Source organism: Carassius carassius, chromosome 7 (genome assembly GCF_963082965.1).
Source record: "Carassius carassius chromosome 7, fCarCar2.1, whole genome shotgun sequence".
In the NCBI taxonomy this organism is placed as follows: domain Eukaryota; kingdom Metazoa; phylum Chordata; class Actinopteri; order Cypriniformes; family Cyprinidae; genus Carassius; species Carassius carassius.
The window spans coordinates 1150086-1172078 of record NC_081761.1 but is presented as its reverse complement, the minus strand read 5'-3'; the positions used below and the strand labels follow the sequence as shown (position 1 = coordinate 1172078).

The following is a 21993-nucleotide window of genomic DNA, read 5'->3' as shown; positions in this document are numbered from 1 at the left end:
ACTGGCTGTGAGCACATTGCTTGCATGCGTGATAGGTTCATGCCACATTTTCAGAAGGTTTATATGGTAGATTTGCTGGCCTTTCCTTCGGCCAGGTTGGCGTACTCTGTAGTTGACCGGGCCCACCCGCTCTACGATCTCATAGGGTCCCTGCCACTTGGCCAGGAACTTGCACTCGTTGGATGGTACTAGTACTGATGTGTGATCCAAGATGGCGCCGCACATGGCTGCTTCAGTGCTTGGCTCTCCAGTGTTTGTACTGTTTTTGTTCGTTTTTCCTGTTTTTTGTTTAACAAACACGATCAGTTTCACCAGGGATGAACTGCTGAACATTCGGCAGAACACACCACATGATATTTTTCCGGATTTCTATTATACAGACGTTTTACTGAACATTGTTATCGGAGGAGCAGCGGCGCTGATCAAGCGCTTCAGGACGCGCAGACGGGGAAAGCGAGCGGGAGCGCTCGTCAGACTCAGGAAGCGCGGATTTCGAACGCCGTTGCCTAGCATCCATCTCGCAAATCTCCGCTCTCTACCCAACAAAACGGATGAACTCCTTCTGCTTTCTCGGACAAATAAGGATTTCTCTCACTCTGCTGCTCTGTGTTTCACGGAAACCTGGCTGAATGACGCCATACCGGACAGCGCACTCCATCTGCCGGGCTTTCAGCTGTTCAGAGCGGATCGCGACGCAGAATCAACAGGGAAATCGCGCGGCGGCGGGACATGCTTTTACATCAATGAACGGTGGTGTACAGATGTAACTGTATTAAAGAAGATGTGCTGTCCTGATCTAGAAATGCAGTTTGTCAACTGCAAGCCGTTCTATTCGCCGCGGGAGTTTCACTCGTTCATTCTGGTTAGTGTTTACATCCCTCCTCAAGCGCATGTGAGCTCAGCTTTACAGAAACTCGCTGATCAGATCACAGACACAGAACAACAACACCCGGACTCTGTTTTAATCATTCTTGGGGACTTTAATAAAGCCAATCTCTCCCGTGAACTGCCAAAATACAGACAGCATGTTACCTGTCCCACCAGAGACAGTAATATACTGGATCACTGTTACACCACAATAAAGGATGCATATTACTCTGTTCCACGAGCAGCTTTGGGACGTTCTGATCACTGCCTGGTTCATCTCATACCGACCTACAAGCAGAAACTTAAATCTGCTAAACCTGTAGTAAAGACTGTGAAGAGATGGACCAGCGAAACAGAGCAGGATTTACAATCTTGTTTTGACATCACAGACTGGAGCGTTTTTGAAGCTGCTACCACCGATCTGGACGAACTCACAGAGACTGTAACATCCTATATTAGTTTCTGTGAGGATATATGCATTCCTACCAGGACTTATTTAACATTCAACAATGATAAGCCATGGTTTACAGTAAAACTCAGACACCTTCGTCAGGCCAAAGAGGATGCCTACAGAAATGGGGACAGGGTCTTGTACAATCAGGCCAGGAACACACTGAACAAAGAGATTAGAGCGGCTAAAAAGACCTACGCTAAAAAGTTGGAAGACCAGTTTACTTCCAACGACTCTACTTCAGTTTGGAGAGGACTGAGAGCCATCACAAACTACAAGACACCATCCCCTTGCACTGAGGCTAATCAACGACTTGCTAACGACCTGAATGAGTTTTATTGTAGATTTGAAACCCCCAACACCCACTCTGACCATCTCCCTACACAACCATTAACACCTGCTGCAATCCCCCTCTCCATACCTCCTGCTCTTCAAATCTGTGTAGATGATGTGCGCCAGGTCTTCAAGAAAAACAAAAGAAGAAAAGCACCAGGCCCAGATGGCGTTACACCAGCCTGCCTGAAAATCTGTGCTGACCAGCTGGCCCCCATCTTTTCACAGATCTTCAACAGATCTCTGGAGTTGTGTGAAGTGCCTTCCTGCTTCAAACGCTCCACCATAATCCCCATTCCAAAGAAACCCAAGATAACAGGACTTAACGACTACAGACCTGTGGCTCTAACGTCTGTCGTCATGAAGTCGTTTGAAAAACTGGTTCTGGCTTATCTGAAGGACATCACTGGACCCTTACTGGACCCCCTGCAGTTTGCGTACCGAGCAAACAGGTCCGTGGATGATGCAATCAACATGGCATTGCACTTCATCCTGCAACATCTGGACAAAACAGGGACTTATGTGAGGATCCTGTTTGTGGACTTTAGTTCGGCTTTCAACACCATCATCCCAACAACCCTCCAGACCAAACTGACCCAGCTCTCCGTTCCTAGCTCTATCTGTCAGTGGATCACCAGCTTTCTGACAGATAGGCAACAGTTAGTGAGACTGGGGAAATTCATGTCAAACAGCTGCTCCACCAACACTGGTGCCCCTCAGGGATGTGTTCTCTCCCCTCTGCTCTTCTCCCTGTACACCAACGACTGCACCTCTAAAGACCCCTCTGTCAAGCTCCTGAAGTTTGCAGACGACACTACAGTCATCGGCCTCATCCAGGACGGTGACGAGTCTGCTTACAGACAGGAGGTTGAGCAGCTGGCTGTCTGGTGCAGTCTTAACAACCTGGAGCTGAACACGCTCAAAACAGTGGAGATGACTGTGGACTTTAGGAGAAACCCCCCTGCACTTTCCCCACTCACCATCATGAACAGCACTGTGGCTGCAGTGGAGTCATTCAGATTCCTGGGAACCACCATCTCTCAGGACCTGAAGTGGGACAATCACATTGGCTCCATTGTGAAAAAAGCCCAACAAAGGTTGTACTTCCTTCGCCAGCTGAGGAAGTTTAACCTGCCACAGGAGCTGCTGAAACAGTTCTACTCAGCCGTCATTGAGTCAGTTCTGTGTACTTCAATTACTGTCTGGTTTGGTTCAGCTACAAAATCAGATATCAGAAGACTACAGAGAACTGTTCGGACTGCTGAAAGGATTATTGGTGCTCCTCTGCCCACCCTCCAAGAACTGTACACATCCAGAGTGAGGAAAAGGACTCAGAAAATCACTCTGGATCCCTCACATCCAAGTCACCCCATCTTTGAACTTTTGCCATCTGGCCGGCGCCTCAGAGCCGCAAATACAAGAACAGCAAGGCACAAGAATAGTTTCTTCCCCCAGGCAATCTACCTCATGAACAGTTAAATGTTTCCCACTTAAACTTATGCTTATGCAAAAATGTGCAATATCCTTATATTTATTTGTTACCCCTCCATCCTAGAACATTCCTGCATCTCACTCAATCCTATTCCATTATCATCTATAGCACAATTGTTTATACACTTATTTATTTGCCAATTTGTAATTCTCCAGTAAATTTTTTTTTTTTTTTTTTTTTTTTTTTTTTTTTGTCTGTGTGTTGTTGTCTCTGTTTACTGGAAGCTTATGTCACTAAAACAAATTCCTTGTATGCGCAAGCATACTTGGCAATAAAGCTCTTTCTGATTCTGATTCTGATTTCTGATTCTAAAACTTTTTCTACGGGGTGAAAATCTCTTATCTTGGCTCCCCTGTTGTATATTTTGGTCTGTTGTTGTTGGGCCTGTTGCATGTGTTCCCTTACTATCGGCCAGATCCTTGCCATTCGGTCATGCAGCTGTTCAACATGCTCAATGACGGTGCTGTGTGGTGATGATTGCGGTTCCCAACTCTCTTTAGCGAGGTCCAGAATCCCTTGAGGTCGTCGCCCATAGAGGAGTTCAAAGGGCGAGAAACCAGTGGAGCTTTGTGGGACCTCTCGAATAGAGAACAAGACATATGGTAACAGGTGATCCCAATTTTTGCCGTCAATGTCAATCACTTTCTTTAACATGTGTTTAAGGGGTTTGTTAAACCTCTCTACCAGCCCATCAGTCTGGGGGTGGTATATGGAGGTTTTGATTTGTTTTACCTTCAACTGCCGGCAGGTCTCTTTCATAACCATAGACATGAAGCAAGAACCTTGGTCAGTAAGGATCTCGTCTGATCTCGTCACCCAGCTGAAGAGATGGACCAGCTTTCAGATGATGTGTAAATATCGTTAGGATCTCGTCTGATCTCGTCACCCAGCTGAAGAGATGGACCAGTTCTCTGGCGACGGCCTTTGAGGTGGCTGATCGGAGAGGTATGGCCTCTGGGAATCGGGTGGCATAGTCAAGGATGACTAGAAGGTACTGGTGTCCCCGGTTTCGATTTTGGTAGCGGTCCCACAATGTCCAGTGCAATCCTGCTGAAAGGGGTCTCAATGATTGGTAGAGGAATAAGGGGGTTTCAGTAGGTTACCTTGGGGCTGTTGAGTTGACATTCAGGACAGTGACGACAATATTCTTCTACCGCCTTTTTAACCCCGGGCCAATAGAAATGCTTGAGGATCCTTTCATAGGTCTTCTCTGTCCCCAAATGGCCCCCCAGCAGGTGAGTGTGGGCGAGATATAACACTTTAGTGGTGTATGGCTTGGGGACCAGCAACTGATTTACAGTTTCACCCCTTCGCTGATCCACTCTATACAACAATCTGTTTTTGATCATAAAATGTGGATAATTGAGTCTACTCACCCCAACTTGTGGCTGGCCCTCAATCACCTGGGCATTTCCCCACGCTCGGCTCAGTACCGGGTCTTGCAGTTGAGCGGTGCCGAACCGTCCCAGCCTTTCTCCTTGGAGGATTTCTGCCGGGGGAAATACTGAGAATACTTCATGGGATTCTATATCATCCTGAATCTGTACACCTTCGGGGTCTTCTGAAGCAGTGGCAGTGGGGTCAGAGTGATGCTCCTCACCTCTATTACTATTGTGGGGCTCTTCAGGGCTGGTTGCATCTGCATCTGTGGTCCCTGCATTGGTTAGAAAAATGCAGTGAGTGGATAGACGGTGCTTCTTCTGCACAGAGTAGGTTTCCTCCCCTCTGTAGCTCGGCTTGTCCAGTAGGCAGAAAAGGCTTGACAGTCTCGGCCCACGAGGACAGGGACTGGCAGGTGATCGACGACCCCTGCTCGTACTCGGAACTGCCCCTGTGGGGTGACCATGTTTAATTCTGCAGTGGGGTAGTTTCTGGTGTCCCCATGAATACAGGAAACGGAGATCTCTTTTCCCATGATAGGCCCTGCAAATTCTGGCCGGACTAGTGTTACCATACTGCCTGAGTCTATAAGTGCTTCTGTGTCTTTGCCCCCAATCTTAACGGGGACTTTAGGGGCGGCCGTCCCCTCATGAGCCCAACAGGTGGTAAGAAAATGGCATGGAAACCTGGATTCCGAGGTACTGGCGGTGGGCATCGGCTCCTCTCGGCCTGGGCAATCCCGGGCCAGGTGTCCCTCCCTCCCACACGTAAAGCATCGGAATGGAGCAGGATTTCGTAGCGGCCTCTCATCTTTCCAGTTTCCTTGGGTTTTTAGGGGTCCGGCTTGGACCACATCGGGGTGCTTCCTAGGAGGTTCTCACTCTTGTCTGGGTTTCCAAGAGAGGTTTTTGGGTACTTCAGGTTTCATCAAGCTCACAGTCACCTGATGGTTTTCTAGGAGTGCAATCAAGGCATCTACACTTGGTGGACCCTGTTGAGCCACATATTTTTTGCATCTGTAGGCAGGCCACGTGTGCACCGATCAATCACCACCCTTTCTACCGCAGGTGGCCCCTCTCCTTCATCTAGCCAGCTTCTTACCATGCGGGTTAACGTGGTTACTTGGGCCCGTGCTGGAAGTGATGGACGGTATTCCCAGCTATGGACATGCTGGGCCTTGGCAGGCAGGCTGAACCCATATTGGGCCAGGATTGACCTCTTGACCACTTCATAGTTTGTTGCCTCATGAACGGTGAGGTCACGGCAGGCCTTCTGGGCTTCCCCAGTTACCAGAGGGAGCATCAGGTTCACCCAGTCTGCCCTGGGCCATCTCTCTCTTTGGGCAGTTTTTTCAAAAAGGTTGAGATAGGTTTCAACATCATCTTCTCTAGTCATTTTGGTCAGATAATCTTGGGGCCTCCTACCGTGTGCCTCAGTCCTTCGGCAGAGCTCTGTGACTGCTGCATTCAGGGTCGTTTGGGCCTGCAGAATGGCGGTTAGGGCTTCCTCCATTTTCTTATCGGTTCTCTTCACTGTCTGAATCCCAGGCGAGGCTCAACTCATGCCCACATTCTCCACCATATGTAACCTTCACACACAGGCTGAGAGAGTTAGCTCTGGGGTTCAAAGTAAATCATTCACAAGGCCGAACTGTCACTGGAGCAAACTTAAAAGTTCTTTATTTGTCATAAAGCAGGGTTCAGGGTAAAGGGGAGAAAACTTGAACTTAGGTACTTCTCTCTCAGGTTGCTCCTTTCTGCATCAATTTACTTCTGGAAAAGAGGCAGAAGAGGTGTAATATTAGTCAAGGAGATTCGCTTTACTCACGCCGTCAATTAAGCCTCTATCTTCAAGAGGGTAGTTGGGCTGGCTGGGCTTGAATGCATCCAACACTGAGTCTGTCCTCTTCCCCTTCTTCTCTCCCTACTGTGGCTTCTTTGTTCACTTTTATGTGATTACTAATTGGGCCCAACAGCCTGCAGCTGAGGCTGCCTGTCAGAGGGGAATGCTGCACACCTGTGTTAGAGCTGTCCTTGGTCCTGAACACCACTGTTTCACCTAGACCTTGTGTCCTCTGATGGTGCTCTCCATGGTGCTGCAGGTGACTGTGCTGCGTTGTGATGGACTGTTTCCTTCTGGCCACCACAACACACATGCATATATTGTTTAAAAAGAAAGAAATTAATAATTTTATTAATCAAAGATGCATTAAATTGAGCAAAACTGACAACAAAGACATTAAAATTGTTACAAAAGATTTCTATATAAAAAATTAAAAAAAACAAATAAAAAAACGCTCTGCTTTCTATCCATCTGTGAATCCTGAAAAATAAAATTTATCTCAGTTTCGACCAAAATATCGTGCAGCACAACTGTGTTCAACATTGATAATAATCAGAAATGTTTCTCGAGCAGTAAATCATCATATTTTCATGATTTCTGAAGATCATGTGACACTGAAGACTGGAGGAATGATGCTAAAAATACAGCTGCACCTCTCAGAAATAATTTACACTTTAACAGAGATTCACACAGAAAACAGATATCAATAATAAATAAATAAGTTGCAATAACCTTTCAAAAAGTTACTGTTTTTGCTGTATTTTTGCTGTAATAAGTTCAGCCTTGGTAAACAAAAAAAATATTGTTTTCAGAAACATTTTAAAAACCACACTTTTAAATAAAACATTTTCTCGCAAATGCAAGTTTAGATTTTTTTTTTCAACTAATAAACAGTGAATGCTATAATAATCAATGCAGCGCCTCTTGTGTCAACAAATTGCATTGCACTTTAAATTGCATTCTGGCTTGTGTATATGTTCATGGCTGCTCATGTCTCATCTCACGAGCATCAGTCCGAGCATGTTATTCTCTGAGGACTTCTTCATTTAGTATTCATATTCATTCTAGCTGTCCCTACGACTGAATCCGTCCACGTCTTCAGAATCAGCTGTGAAGGAAGCATTTCAAAGGCTTTCAGGGCAGATTTATTGAGATGCTGCTGTGCTGTCAGTGAAATAGGACAGGAATAAAGTAGAAATGACACACAGACGGCGCTCAGAGATAACAGGAGACCTTTCACTGAGGCGTCTTCACAATATCTGCTGGGATCTGGATCAGATGAACTGATAATAAACCGATGCATGGTCTCACGTGTTTGATGTCTCGAGGAATCAGACTGATGGAAAGACAAACAGCATCACACAAGCCTTTAGAGACAGTGTCAGACCGTGCTATTTACACAGAGATACAACACACACGGGACTGAAGGGAACATGCACAAAAAAACATGCTGAGACTGTGGTTCTTTGTTGGAGTGTTTTGTTCAAATTTGCAGGTCATTAAGCTTTAATTTTCATTGTTTGAAATATATATATATATATATATATATACATACATACATACTTTTTTTTTATTGTTCATGTTTGTCTATTTTAAAGGAATATAAATGTACTATTGGAGTTTAAGTATACACACATTTACACATAATGTACATTTCTACATATTTTATACAAATTATATATTTTGGATTGAGAGAATGTAAACACATTTATTTTCAAATGATTTATTATTATTATTATTATTAGTGTTCTATTCTACTCACCTATATGATACTCACATCTATATTTTATACAGTTTAAATATATTAAAATAATATATATTTAAATCAAATATAAAAAAATGACAATATATATTACATTTACATTTAGCAGACGCTTTTATCCAAAGTGACTTAGATGAGGACAGTGGAAGCAATCAAAAACAACAAAAAGAGCAATGATATATAAGTGCTATAACAAGTCTCAGTTAGGATAACACAGTACACCTAGCATGGGATTTTAAATAATATAATAAAAAAAAGAAAAAAAAAGAAAACCGATAGAATAAAAAAAGAATAGAGCAAGCTAGTGTTAGAGATCTTTTCACACACACACACACACACACACACACACACACACACACACACACACACACACATACAATTGCATAATAAATGAAAAGAAAATAGAATACAAAAAGATTAGAAAGGTAGTTAGATTTTTTTAAAGAATAGAATTAAAATAGTGAGTGTTCAAGTTAGAGGGTCAAATAAAGATGGAAGAGATGTGTTTTAAGCCGATTCTTGAAGATGGCTAAGGACTCAGCTGCTCAGATTGAGTTGGGGAGGTCATTCCACCAGGAGGGAACATTTAATTTAAAAGTCCGTAAAAGTGACTTTGTGCTTCTTTGGGATGAACAATCAAGCAACGTTCACTTGCAGAACGCAAGCTTCTAGAGGGCACATAAGTCTGAAGTAACAAATTTGTGGCCGTTATTGGAAGCCAGTGTAAATTTATAAACAGAGGTGTGATGTGTATTCTTTTTGGCTCATTAAAAATTAATCTTGCTGCCGCGTTCTGAATTAATTGTAAAGGTTTGACAGAATTGGCTGGAAGACCTCCCAAGAGGGCATTGCAATACTCCAGCCTGGACAGAACAAGAGCTTGAACCAGGAGTTGTGCAGCATGTTTCGAAAGAAAGGGCTTGATCTTCTTGATATTGAATAAAGCAAATCTGCAGGATCGGACAGTTTTAGCAATGTGGTCTGAGAAAGTCAGCTGATCATCAATCATAACTGCAAGGCTTCTAGCTGTTTTTGAAGGAGTTATGGTTGATGTGCCTAACTTGATGGTGAAAATGTGATGAAACGATGGGTTTTCTGGAATCACAAGCAGTTCTGTCTTGGCAAGGTTGAGTTGAAGGTGATGGTCCATCATCCAGGAAGAAATGTCTGTTAGACAAGCTGAGATGCGAATAGCAACCGTCGGATCATCAAGACGGAATGAGAGGTAGAGTTGAGTGTCATCAGCATAGCAGTGGTATGAAAAGCCATGTTTCTGAATGACAGAACCTAATGATTCCATGTAGACAGAGAAGAGAAGTGGTCCAAGAACTGAGCCCTGAGGCACCCCAGTAGTTAGATGTTGTGATTTTGACACCTCACCTCTCCAAGATACTTTGAAGGACCTATCTTATATGTAAGACTCTAACCACTGAATTGTGGTTCCTGAGATGCCCTTTACCAGTAGGGTTGATAGGAGGATCTGGTGGTTAACCGTGTCAAAAGCAGCGGACAGATCAAGCAGGATAAGTACTGAAGATTTGGATTCCGCTCTTGCCAGTCTTAGAGCTTCAACAACTGAGAGCAAGGCAGTCTCAGTTGAATGTCCACTTCTGAAGCCAGATTGGTTGCTGTCAGGGAGGTTGTTCTATGTGAGAAATGCAGAGACTTGGTTGAACACAGCTCGTTCAAGTGTTTTTGCAATGAAAGGAAGAAGGGAAACTGGTCTGTAGTTCTCTAAAAGAGATGGGTTGAGGTTGGGTTTCTTAAGTAGTGGAGTTATACTTGCCTGTCTAAATGATGAGGGAAAAACACCAGTGTGGAGCGATGTGTTGATGATGTGAGTGAGTGCAGGTACAACTGCAGGAGAAATGGCTTGAAGGAGATGAGATGGAATAGGATCAAGCGGGCAAGTAGTAGGGTGATTAGAAAGGATGAGTTTTGAGACTTCTGCCTCAGAGAGTGAAGAGAAGGATGTAAATGAGTGTATGTTTGCTTGTGATATGAGCTAATATATATATATTTATATATATAAAATATAAAATATATATATTTGTAAATATATATATTTATATATATATAAAAACAAAGCTTACAGTTTAATTTCTATCTATATTTTAAAGGGTTTTACTCAGGGGTTTCTTCATCTTTCATTCAACTGATTTTATTTTTGCACTTTATCAATTTGTGTCTATTTTAATTGCACCTACATTACACTTACACTTTTAAACTTTAAAAGTTTAATTTCTATCTATATTCAGAGGGGTTTGATCATATATCATTCACTTTTTTTTACAACATTATATTATTAGAAAAGTGATTATTTATTTATTTTTTTATTTTTTATTTTATGGGTTATAAAAAGAGATATTGAAAGTCCTCTCTGTAAAAACCTTTGACTTATGTCAACAATATAAAACAAGAATTATGAACCTGGCTTTATCCAATGATCAGATTTATTTTCCGGGAATTTTTGTTTATTTGCATGTATATGTACATATGCCAAGCAAGTAACACGTTGAATTAATTTGATCTGAAATAGTGTTTGCTAGTGAGATGTGCTCTAGTGCTCTTAGTAAGTTGTAAAGTTAGTTTTGCATCACTGATGTGTCTCCTCCGTTCTGTATTTTTAGCTCTGTGTGAGACTCACCTGAGCACCTGAAGGGCCGAATACTGTTTTAACCCAACGAGACGAGGCATGTCAGAGCAACAGAAATAGAAATATAACAAGCCATCAGTTATGAATTCGATCATGTGCACACACCTGATTCAAATGGCTCTTGGTATGATAAGCATGTTAAGATAATATACTTTTTATGTTTTTTATTTCTCACTTGCTCAAAGCGACGACTAAGCAGAAGCAGTATTACGAGCCATAAAGTCCATTTAAGCATTATGACTTTATATGCTTCATTTTTATATATGAGGAATATTAGCCCTTTACTGTCAGGATCATGAGTACTTTACTGTGGTAAAGGGTCGGTGGCCTCATTTGCATTTTATATTTATGCATTTATCCGAAACGACTTTAATTGCATTGATTCACTCATGCATGTCCTCTGTGTTTTTGAGCAGCGATATTAAAGCCAGTTGACTTTTCAGACCACTTGATATGATCAAGCTCAAGAATGTTATTTATTTAATCATTTATACAAAAAGATTGAGGTCTTTCAGTCACACTTTACATGTTTACTTGTTAACATTAATAAACTACACTGTAAGAATGATGCTTTGAAGTTTTTTAAATAAATCAAAAATGATTAAGGTATGTGTAATTTTTATTTTAGTCTTTCTACTTAAAATTATCACGTTTAATTTGTTCCTAAATATGTTTCTTGCCTTTGTTATTTTTTTGTAATGTTTATTTATTTATTTATTTTATTTCATAAATTGTATTAGAGCTTAATTGAACTTTAATTAACAAAATTAAAGATGTTATTTATTTTTTATACAGTTTAGAGCTTTGACAACCAACTAAAAAAAAAAAAAAAAACCTGTCATCTCCATCATCAGTCTGTAATAAAAAAATAAAAATGATATAAAATTTAATTAAAGCAATGTATGAATATTTAAAAAATAAATAAATATGGCCAAAACACAATTACTAAAATTTAACAAACTAATTTTAATATTTTTTATATAATACATATATTTATACTACAATAACTGTCTGTTTATAAAACAAATAATATACAATAATATATAATAAAAATATATTATATATATATAATATATATATATATATATATATATATATATATATATGTGTGTGTGTGTGTGTGTGTGTGTGTGTGTGTGTGTGTGTGTGTGTGAAATTCAGTTATCTGTCTGTAATGTAAAAATAGTTAAAATGAATAACGTATTTATATATAATTGATTAAAGCTATATATATATATATATATATATATATATATATATATATATATATATATATATATATATATATATATTAATAAAATGGCAAAAAAATGCAACAAATAAAATAAAAATGACTGATTTAGCAACAATTGACTCTTCACAGACAGTTATTTTAACAAATTAGTAAATCTTAACAATGACATCAATGGACCTGTTCCTTTGAAATGCAAGTCATTATTGCTTAATGCATGTTTTACTTCAAAAGTCATCAAAGAATCATTATTATATCATCATGCTCTAAATTCCTTGTGATTCCCAGCCGTGAACCATATAGTGCTGTGTATAACTGTACTGTACTGACTCAGTCCTCAGATACTGTGAACGTTCAGGCAGGAGCAGCATGTCTTCAGGCAAGAGTACCACGGTAAACAGGGTAAAGATACAGCTGGATTCTCACAGGTGCGTCTGGGACTTTAGAAACGCATTTAAACGAAACATGAAGGGGATGGCTGACACAAACCTGCTTCTCTGCAGTCCCAAGTGGGAAGCAGCAGCTGTATTTACGCCTGAGGGCTTCTCAGCGTGTGTCTGTGTCATACAAACGCAACCCAGCATGCATTGTGGCATGCATTTAGTGCCACTGTGACACTCAACCCACCATACGTCCACAGAGACTTTCACACCGCCTGGATTTCTCTGTCAAATCACAGTCAATTAGTGCTGTTCGCCCCCCGGCACGTCCTTTCTGTGTGTTTAATTACAGTTAATACAAGGTGAGGCTGTTCTGCATGATAATCAGTTAGTGAAGGTTAAACACTTTTGAAAAGTAGTCTCTCCTGCTCAACTAGACTGTATTTATTTGATCAAAAATACAGTAAAAATGTGAAATATTATTGCAATTTTAAGTAGCTGTTTTCAATGTGAATATCTATTAAACTGTAATGTATTTCTGTGATGCACAGCTGTATTTTCAGCATCATTCCTCCAGTCTTCAGTGTCACACGATCTTTAGAAATCATTCTGATTGCTGCTAGAGAAACATTTCTGATTATTATCAATGTTGAAAACAGTTTTTAAGGTAAGTGGTTGCAAACTTTTTATTTTAGCTACATTTAAAAAAAAAACAAATGTTAATGTAACTAAAATAAATTGATTGCAAATGCTTATCTTAAATACATTTAGTAAATTCAATTAGTAATTTTTTTTTTTTCTCAATGTACTGCGTGATATTTTTGGTGCCTTTTATTTTTTCTTCAGGATTCACAGAATGAATAGAAAGTTCAAAAGAACAGGATTTATTTGAAACGGAAATCTTTTGTAAGATTATAAATGTCTTCACTGTCACTTTTGATCAAAATAATAAATCCTTGATGTTTGTTTGTTTGTTTATTTGCATAGTGCATTTAAAAACAACTTAGGTTGGCCAAAGTGCTTTCCAGGATTCAGAAACACAAGAAAACAAAAACCAAGGAAATTAACATAAAACATTTAAAACTCAAGACAAACCAAGACATTCACCAACAAGCTCAAACCAAAAGCTTGGGCAAATAGATGGGCTTTAAAACAAGATTTAACATGACCCAGTGTCATACAGCATCTGATTTATAGGAGCAGGTTATTCCAAAAACGGGGTAAAATTGTTTTATTTTTGAAATATTTCTTAAATGAAAATATCCATCCTTCTCAACCAAGTTTACATGCTTATGTACAATGTTTCTCGAGCAGCAAATTAGCAGCATACAGAATGATTTCTGAAGATCATGTGACACTGAATACTGGAGTAATGATGCTGAAAATACAGATTTGATCACAGAAATAAATTACAAATAAACATATATTCACATAGAAAACAGCTATTTTAAATAATAAAAATATTTTAGAATTTAACCAATTTCTTTACTCAAATAAATGCAGCCTCTGTGAGCAGAAGAGACTTTGGTTGTGTAACAGCAATTATAGATGACAAAAGCGTGCTCTAAAACAGCAAACACTCATTTATTTGTGAAGTTTGTTCTGCTAAGCTGTCTTGAGCTTGTTAGAAACGTTGTTTATGTGCATTATGCCGCTGTAACTCTTCAAGAGTTTAATCACTTGCACAGGTTTGTGTTTTATTATTTTGCGTGGGCACGATTTCAGATTAATTTTCACACCTGCCAAACGGCCGTGAATGAACGAGCGCTCTAATCCGATTAGGCCCACAAACAAGCTCCGTCCGTGTTGGTTTTTATTGTCTCCCAACAGCATCTGGATCATTAATTCACTTCAAGTCTTCAGTTGCACTCCAATACTTTTAGTTAGCACAGAATGACGAGCGTGTCACCGCCCACGTCTTCTTTTGTGCTCCGTGGTTTGGTTTGGAACGACCTGCGGGTGAATAAATGATGACAGAATCGTAATTTCCAGCTTTAAAATGCAAAACAAGCTCGGTGGCTCTAAAGCTAGGCCACGTTTGCCTCGAACAGCTCTAGTGACATTTGCTTCCCACCATCAAAGTCAGTCCTTAGCCAGCCGTAGTCTCTAATTGCAGAGTTCAGGGCTGTGCTTTGGTCATTAATCAGCCCTTAGCTTCCCAAATTAGACATCCTCGACAGACGAGACCGAGGAGATGAGCGCAAAAAACTACAACAGGCCAACAATAAGAGGACAGGCTGCTGCCATCTGTAGGTGGCTTTCTGTCATGCTGATGCATGCTGGACTCTTCTGTGAGATCCGAATAGCAAATTGAACACAACATTTGAAAGATTAAAACTGGTTTTATTCATGCATGTTGGAAAAAAAATGCTGATTTGCAAAATAAAATCTGCATAAATCTGTTCGTTATGAAAATAATTACATTCATTTGAAAAAAGCATTGTTAAATATTGTGTGTTGTGATGAAAGTAACGTTCAAATATATGAGACAGAAACAAATTGGATGATATATAAACCTGGTTATTGTGTTTTTGAGACACTTTATTCGTAAAATTACAGAAATCTTAAAATGCATGTGGTTGAACAACATGCATCACATAAAGTGATTTATATATATATATATATATATATATATATATATATATATATGATATATAAACTATATATATATATATATAAATAGTTTGCACTTCACTTAAATTAGCTCTTTTCGTCTGTCTGGATGCAATCAGAATAAAGTTATGTATAAAATATATAATATCTTCAGGATCGTTCATGCATGTGTTAATGGGTTGAGAGTTGAACAAATCGTCGGTTCAGATTCAGACAGGAGTGCTGTGTGTGTGGTGTTTTATCTTCTGTTCAGTGAAAACTTATGTGCAGCTCCTGCAAATTAGAAAACAACACTAGCACTGGGTTTAATTCAGCAAATCATTCAGTTGTGTTACGCATTTTTTATTTGTATTTTTTGTGTTTCAGAAATGATAGCAAATTGCATTTAAAACATGAAATGTTTGTCTCAGATGTTTGTGTAGTCCATAAGGAGTAAAAATAGCACAAATGAGACTCTTTCTGTCATGCGGAGTTGTAAAATGAATGTGGAGCAGCTCATGTTGAGTGCAAATCTGAGCACAGCTGGAGACGTGGTTGAGATCTGATTCTCAAGAGGAGACCAATGTGAAATTACTGGCCTCATCTTCTCAGGAGAAATATCTCAGGAGCAGAAGTTGCATTTAATGTTACGTTCCAACCTACATTCAGACTTTAAAGATATGAATTTTGCAACATGGACAACGATCTGTAATGTTTAAAGCGCTCTATATATATAGACTTGATTATGATGAATATCTCTGTTTCTCTCTTTCTGTCACAGCGGTGCTTCAGGTGTCAATATCACTGAATAAAGTGGAGCTGAGTGTTGGAGAGTCTAAATTCTTCACATGCACAGGTAAGAACGAAACCTGCTGACATATGAACAGACTTGACTAATCACATGTTTTGGGTTTTCAAACATACATGTATATCTCAATAATCATCACATCAAGATCTGAATGTTTCAGATGAACAGATGTGGACTAACATTTGCAATGTGTCTTAAAAGTGAATACTGTATCCTACGTCTCTTCTGCTCATCAGGTCTGCATTTATTTGATCAAAAATACAGTAAAATTGTAAAATAGTATTATAATTTAAAACAACTGCTTTCTATGTGAATATCTGTTGAAATGTATTTTATTTATGTCATGCACAGCTGTATTTTCAACATCATTCCTCCAGTCTTCAGTGTCACATGATCTTTAGAAATCAGAATAATATGCTGATTTGATGCTCAAGAAACATTTCTTATGTAAATTATGTTTTGCACTCTTTTTGGTCACTTAAAACCCAATCAAAATTCTTTTAAAAAGAACATGCAAAAATCATGAATGGTGACTTCTGGTGTTGCATCATGGAAGCCAATGGAAAAACATCACCTCAGTTAATCCAGCAGATTGAAGCTCCGCTGTTTTGTCCATGCAACTCTTTCCTCGGCTCTCTTTTCCTCATCTTTCTAGCTCTGTAACTCGTCCCTGGGCTCCAGCGCTCTCATGGAGAGGTTAGAGAGTTCAGGCCCTTTCTGATTGCAGAGGGGCAGGAAAACAGACTCCCACACGGCTGCTTTATGACCTTCAGCCGAGCAGCTTTACAGAGCAGAGCACCTGGAGTCTGCATCTGGTGCTTGCTCGCTCTCCATGTGGCTTCTCATTAAAGCCAGCAGCGTCCATAGCTAAAGAGCTGTAGCAAATTACAGCGTAAACCAGATCGGAAATGAGACGTTCGCTCAGATGCATGAGATTTTTCATGCAAGAATTGAGTATGCATGTGAGGTTTAATTTCTAACTGTGTTAGTAAATGCCTATATGTTGATTTGTTTCAGCCATTGGTGATCCGGTGAGCATAAACTGGTTCAGTCCTCAAGGCGAGCGCATCATCTCGAATCAGAGAGTCGTCGTGCATACGGAGGGCGTGCGGTCCAGGCTGACCATCTACAACGCCATTATCGAGGACGCTGGGATCTACAGATGCCAGGCTGTGGACGCCAAGGGACAAAGCCAGGAGGCCACGGTGGTGCTGGAGATTTACCGTGAGTCTGTACACTTTCCTTGAGGACCTCTGAGTGTTTTTCACTTGGAGTTACTGGTGTAATAATGATAAGAGCCTCTAAAACGATGAATGTTTCATGATGCTCATTGCCTTTAGTAAGTCTTCCATGAGTACTGTGGTGTTTCTGGGCTGAGTCGAGCTTCTTATCCTTACAACAGGAGACTTTTATGTAGATTTCATTAATATTTATGCAAATTAGCGGCTTGTCAGATTGACACTGATAATTCAGATCTGGCAGAAACAAAGTCATACACCGTCCTTGTACGCAGCTCTTCTTCAAAGCACCTTTTCATCTGAAATAGAGCAAAATCAGTCAAGACCTGAGAGGACCTTGTACTGAGGTAAAAACTCATTCACTGAAAGTCATATGCTTTTTGCACATTGTGGAACAATTGCAAAAAGTAGCTCTCTGGAACTTTAATTAAAAAAAAGGATCCCTTCATTGTTATTTTTTATTTGTAGAAGTAGAAATTATATTTGGTTTTATTTGCATATTGTATTTGTTCTGCATTCTGCGATGTATGATTCACAAATGTAATCAAACTAATTCATAAAAGTTTATCAATTCAATCAATCTTTTCAAATGCATTCACATGGAAAATGACAATTTACCTAAAAATAGTTTTTTTGTTTTGATTTTTGTGCTGATTATTTTTATTATTATTATATATTAATAATATTAACAATATTATATTACATTCATATTTAATCATTTAGCAGACGCTTTTATCCAACGTGACTTACAAATGAGAACAATAGAAGGATTCAGACCAACAAGAGAACAACAACAGTATACAAGTGCCATGACAAGTCTCAGTTAGTCTAGTACAGAACACGTAGCCAGGTTGGTTGTTTTTTTTTTTTTTTGTGGCTACTGGTAGCCAGTGTAACCTGATGAGGAGAGGAGTAACGTCAGCTTTTTTTGGCTCATTGAAGTCAACCCTTGCTGCTGCATTCTGGATCAATTGCAGAGGCTTGACAGTACATGCAGGAAGAGCCAGGAGAGCATTACAATAGTCCAGTCTGGAGAGAACAAGAGCTTATACAAGAAGTTGGGTGGCTTGCTCTGACAGGAAGGGTCTAATCTTCCTAATGTTGTATAAGGCAAACCTGCAGGACCGGGTAGTTGTAGCAATGTGGTCTGTGAAGCTTAACTGATGATCCAACACAACTCCTAGGTTTCTGGCTGTCCTCGAAGGAGTAATGGTTGACGAACCCAGCTGTATAGAGGAGTTGTGATGAAGCAATGGGTTATGGGAGCTGAAGGTGATGGTCATTCATCCAGCTAGAAATGTCACTCAGACAGGCTGAAATGCGAGCAACTACTGTCGGATTATCTGGTTGGAATGAGAAGTAGAGTTGGGTGTCATCAGCGTAGCAGTGATAGGAGAAAAGCCATGCTTCTGAATGACAGATCCAAATGATGTCATGTAGATGGAGAAGAGAAGTGGTCCAAGTACTGAGCCTTGAGGAACCCCAGTAGCAAGGTGTTGTGACTTAGAAATTTCCCCCCTCCAAGACACACTGGAGGATCTATCGGAGAGGTAGGAGTTCAACCAAAGGAGTGCGGTTCCAGAGATGCCCATCTTTCTAAGGGTGGACAAGAGAATCTGGTGATTAACAGTGTCAAAAGCACCAGAAAGGTCCAGTAAGATGAGTACTGAAGATTTTGAAACTGCTCTTGCCAGTCGCAGGGCTTCAGTAACCGAGAGCAGAACAGTCTCAGTTGAGTGGCCACTTTTGAAGCAAGATTGGTTGCTGTCCAGGAGGTTGTTGTGTATAAGGAACATACTGTAGAGAGCTGGTTGAACACAGCTCGCTCAAGTGTCTTTGCAATGAATGGAAGAAGGGATACCGGTCTGTAGTTTTCAAGAAGTGCTGGATTTAGAGATGGTTTCTTAAGCAGTGGGCTTACTCGAGCCTGCTTGAATGCTGAGGGAAATGTTCCAGATTGAAGAGAGGTGTTGATAATGTGAGTAAGTGAAGGTATGACTGAAGAAGAAATCATAATATATTATATATTTTATTCCTATTATTTCTCATTTCTGTCATAATTTCCTGTTAAACCAAACTTTTGTTTTCAGAACCGAAAGTTATGAATTTCCCACAATTCCAGTGTTTCTTAGAAAACAGAACTGGTTTTGGATAAGAACCGGCTCTCGGTTCCCAGCCCTCCTTGCTGTTGATATTATTCATGTAGAACTGTGACATCTAAATCAAACCAATATGACAGACAGCTTCCTTACCTCATTCAATGATTTCTGTTTGAATGCTCTGAATGTGATCTGCTTAAATGCTGAGGATGGATGGATGAGCATTCAGAGACGAGGGAGAAGAGTAATAATTTTGACTAGCCGTTTTGACTATACTGATAGTATGTAAGTAAGTACATACCAACTTGTTATACTGACCCTAACTGTAACCTAACAGTCTACTAATTCTCTAATGAGAGTGGGTTCAGTTAGTTACAAAGTTACTTATAGTCAGCAAAATGTCTACAGTAGAATACTGAAATAAAGTGTAAACATAAATACATCAATAAGAGTATAGAGTGTTAAAATACAATAGCAAAGTTCAAATTTAATCAAAACTATTTCAGTTCATATGGAGATGTCTTATTTTAGTATTGAGATACTGTTATATTATAACAGTTTTTATTATTTTGTATTTTAGTTCTTTGTTAGTTCATGTTAACTCGGGTGCACTGTATAATAATATGAACGGATACAACTTGATTTTAAAATCAGATGATTAACATTAACAAAGATTATTAAATGCAGCAGAAGTAATTCCCATCATTTCAACTGATGTAGTTAAAGTGTAAAGTGTTTTTGTTGTTGTTTTTAATATGGTTTTAGTTTTAGTTAAAGGGTTAGTTCACTCAAAAATGAAAGTTTTGTCTACTTGTACTCACACACACACACACACACACACACACACAAGCTGTTTTAAAGAATGTCAGTAACCAAACAGTTGACGGTAAAAAATAAGTAAAATAATAATAATATTACAGTCAATGGCTACCATCTACTGTTCGCTTGTAAACATTCTTCAAAATATCTATTTTTTCTGTTCAGCAGAAGAAACGAACTTTTTGGAATAACTTGAGTGCGAGTAAATGATGAACTCTAATAACCCTGACTGAGATCTCTGATGATCTCTTGATGACGCTGTGTGTGTTTGCTCTCAGAGAAGCTGACGTTCCTCGAGGTGAAGACGCCGCAAGAGTTTCGTCAGAGCGAGGACGCAGAGGTCGTCTGTGATGTCATCAGTTCACCGGTGCCAGCTGTGTCCTGGTTCTACAAGAACCGAGAAATCACGTCTGAACCCAACAGTAAGAACACTCACAATTCATATACACACTCATATATGTTCCTGGACCACAAAACCAGTCATAAGGGTCAGTTTTTCGAAATGTTGATTTATGCATCATCTGAAAGCTGAATAAATAATCGTTCCATTGCTGTATGGTTTGTTAGGACGACGATATTTGAAAATCTGGAATCTGAGGGAGCAAAAAAATCTAAATATTGAGAAAATTTTCTTTAAAGTTGTTCAAATGAAGTTCTTAGCAATGCATATTACTAATCAAAAATTAAGTTTTGATATATTTACGGTAGGAAATTTACAGAATATCTTCATGGAACATGATCTTTACTTAATATCCTAATGATTTTTGGCATAAAAGAAAAATTTATAATTTTGACTCATACAATGTATTGTTGTCTAATGCTACAAATATACCTGTGATACTGATGATTGCTTTTGTGCTGCAGGGAAACTCCAGAGTATCAGAATATCATAGAATTACTGTGATACATGTAAAAAAAAAAAAAAAATATATATATATATATATATATATAAACATATATATATATATTTATTATAAAAAATATTAATAATAAGACACAAACCTTACTTTTTTCAGTTGAAGTGGAATTTTAATTTAATTTAATTATTTGTGGTACTTTTTGATGCCGTTTTGTTTTTAATTGTTAATTCTTTGTAATTGCAGTCTTGATATTGTATTTCAGCTTTTCTCTTGAGATTTTTGCATTAGTAAATTACAATAAAGCTTAGGAAAAAATTGCTATTTTCTGCTTATTTTGATAAATAAAATATTTTATTGTTGTTCAATAAATATACTGTCATTTAAAATATGTAGATTTTTATGGAAGCGTGTTGCCGCCACTGAATAAAAAAAAAAATAATAATATAATTGTGACTTGTTATCTCACAATTCTGACTTTGTAATGCACAATTAGTTATAAAATCATAATTGTGAGATACAAACTTGCTTTTGTAAGAAAATAGTATTTTTCCCCCTAAGAATTGGATTTTATAACTTGCTTCCATTTATTAAAAAAAGTCAAAAGCAAGAAATATATTAAAAAAAGAGAAATATTGTGAAAAGCGTAATTTATTATATTTCATGATTTTATATATATATATATATATATATTTATATATATATATATATATATATATATATTAAATTATTATATTTTATTACATGACATGATAAATATATTATATTAGCCTACATGATATGATTATTATCATATTTTTAAATATGATAGTTTGATTATAAATATGATGATTATCTCTAAGCATGTATAATCATATTAGCATCTAACCATGTATTATCAGTAAATGGAAAAGTCATCCAGCTATTTATGTAAATTAAATATGTTAGACATGTTAATTATTGTGCTTTTAACCTCAGCAGCAGTGGACTTTTGACCCCAAACACCACACTTTTACATATTCTTCTTTTATCGAAAAACATCCTCTAAAAAACACCAAAACACAAGCGGCTTCAAACATTTTAATGCGTTTTGAATTAAACCACATTAAGTGTCTGAATTCATTAAAGTTCTCTGCTGAGGGAATAAAAACTTCTGTCAAACCATTAATTATAATTCAAAGGCAAAAATTTGACAAGCTATCTGCAC

General features: G+C 38.6%; 1 protein-coding gene across 3 annotated transcripts in view; it reads left to right on the top strand.

Moving 5' to 3' along the window:
- The window catches only part of LOC132143340 (neural cell adhesion molecule 2-like), a 227431-nt gene that overhangs the window by 143799 nt on the left and 61639 nt on the right, over positions 1 to 21993 (top strand). For all 3 annotated transcript variants that reach the window (XM_059553465.1, XM_059553464.1, XM_059553466.1), the window contains exons 2-4: positions 15768 to 15842; positions 16812 to 17018; positions 20229 to 20372. In XM_059553465.1, coding sequence (XP_059409448.1) covers positions 15768 to 15842; positions 16812 to 17018; positions 20229 to 20372 — 426 coding nt within the window. The remainder of the gene's footprint in view (positions 1 to 15767; positions 15843 to 16811; positions 17019 to 20228; positions 20373 to 21993) is intronic.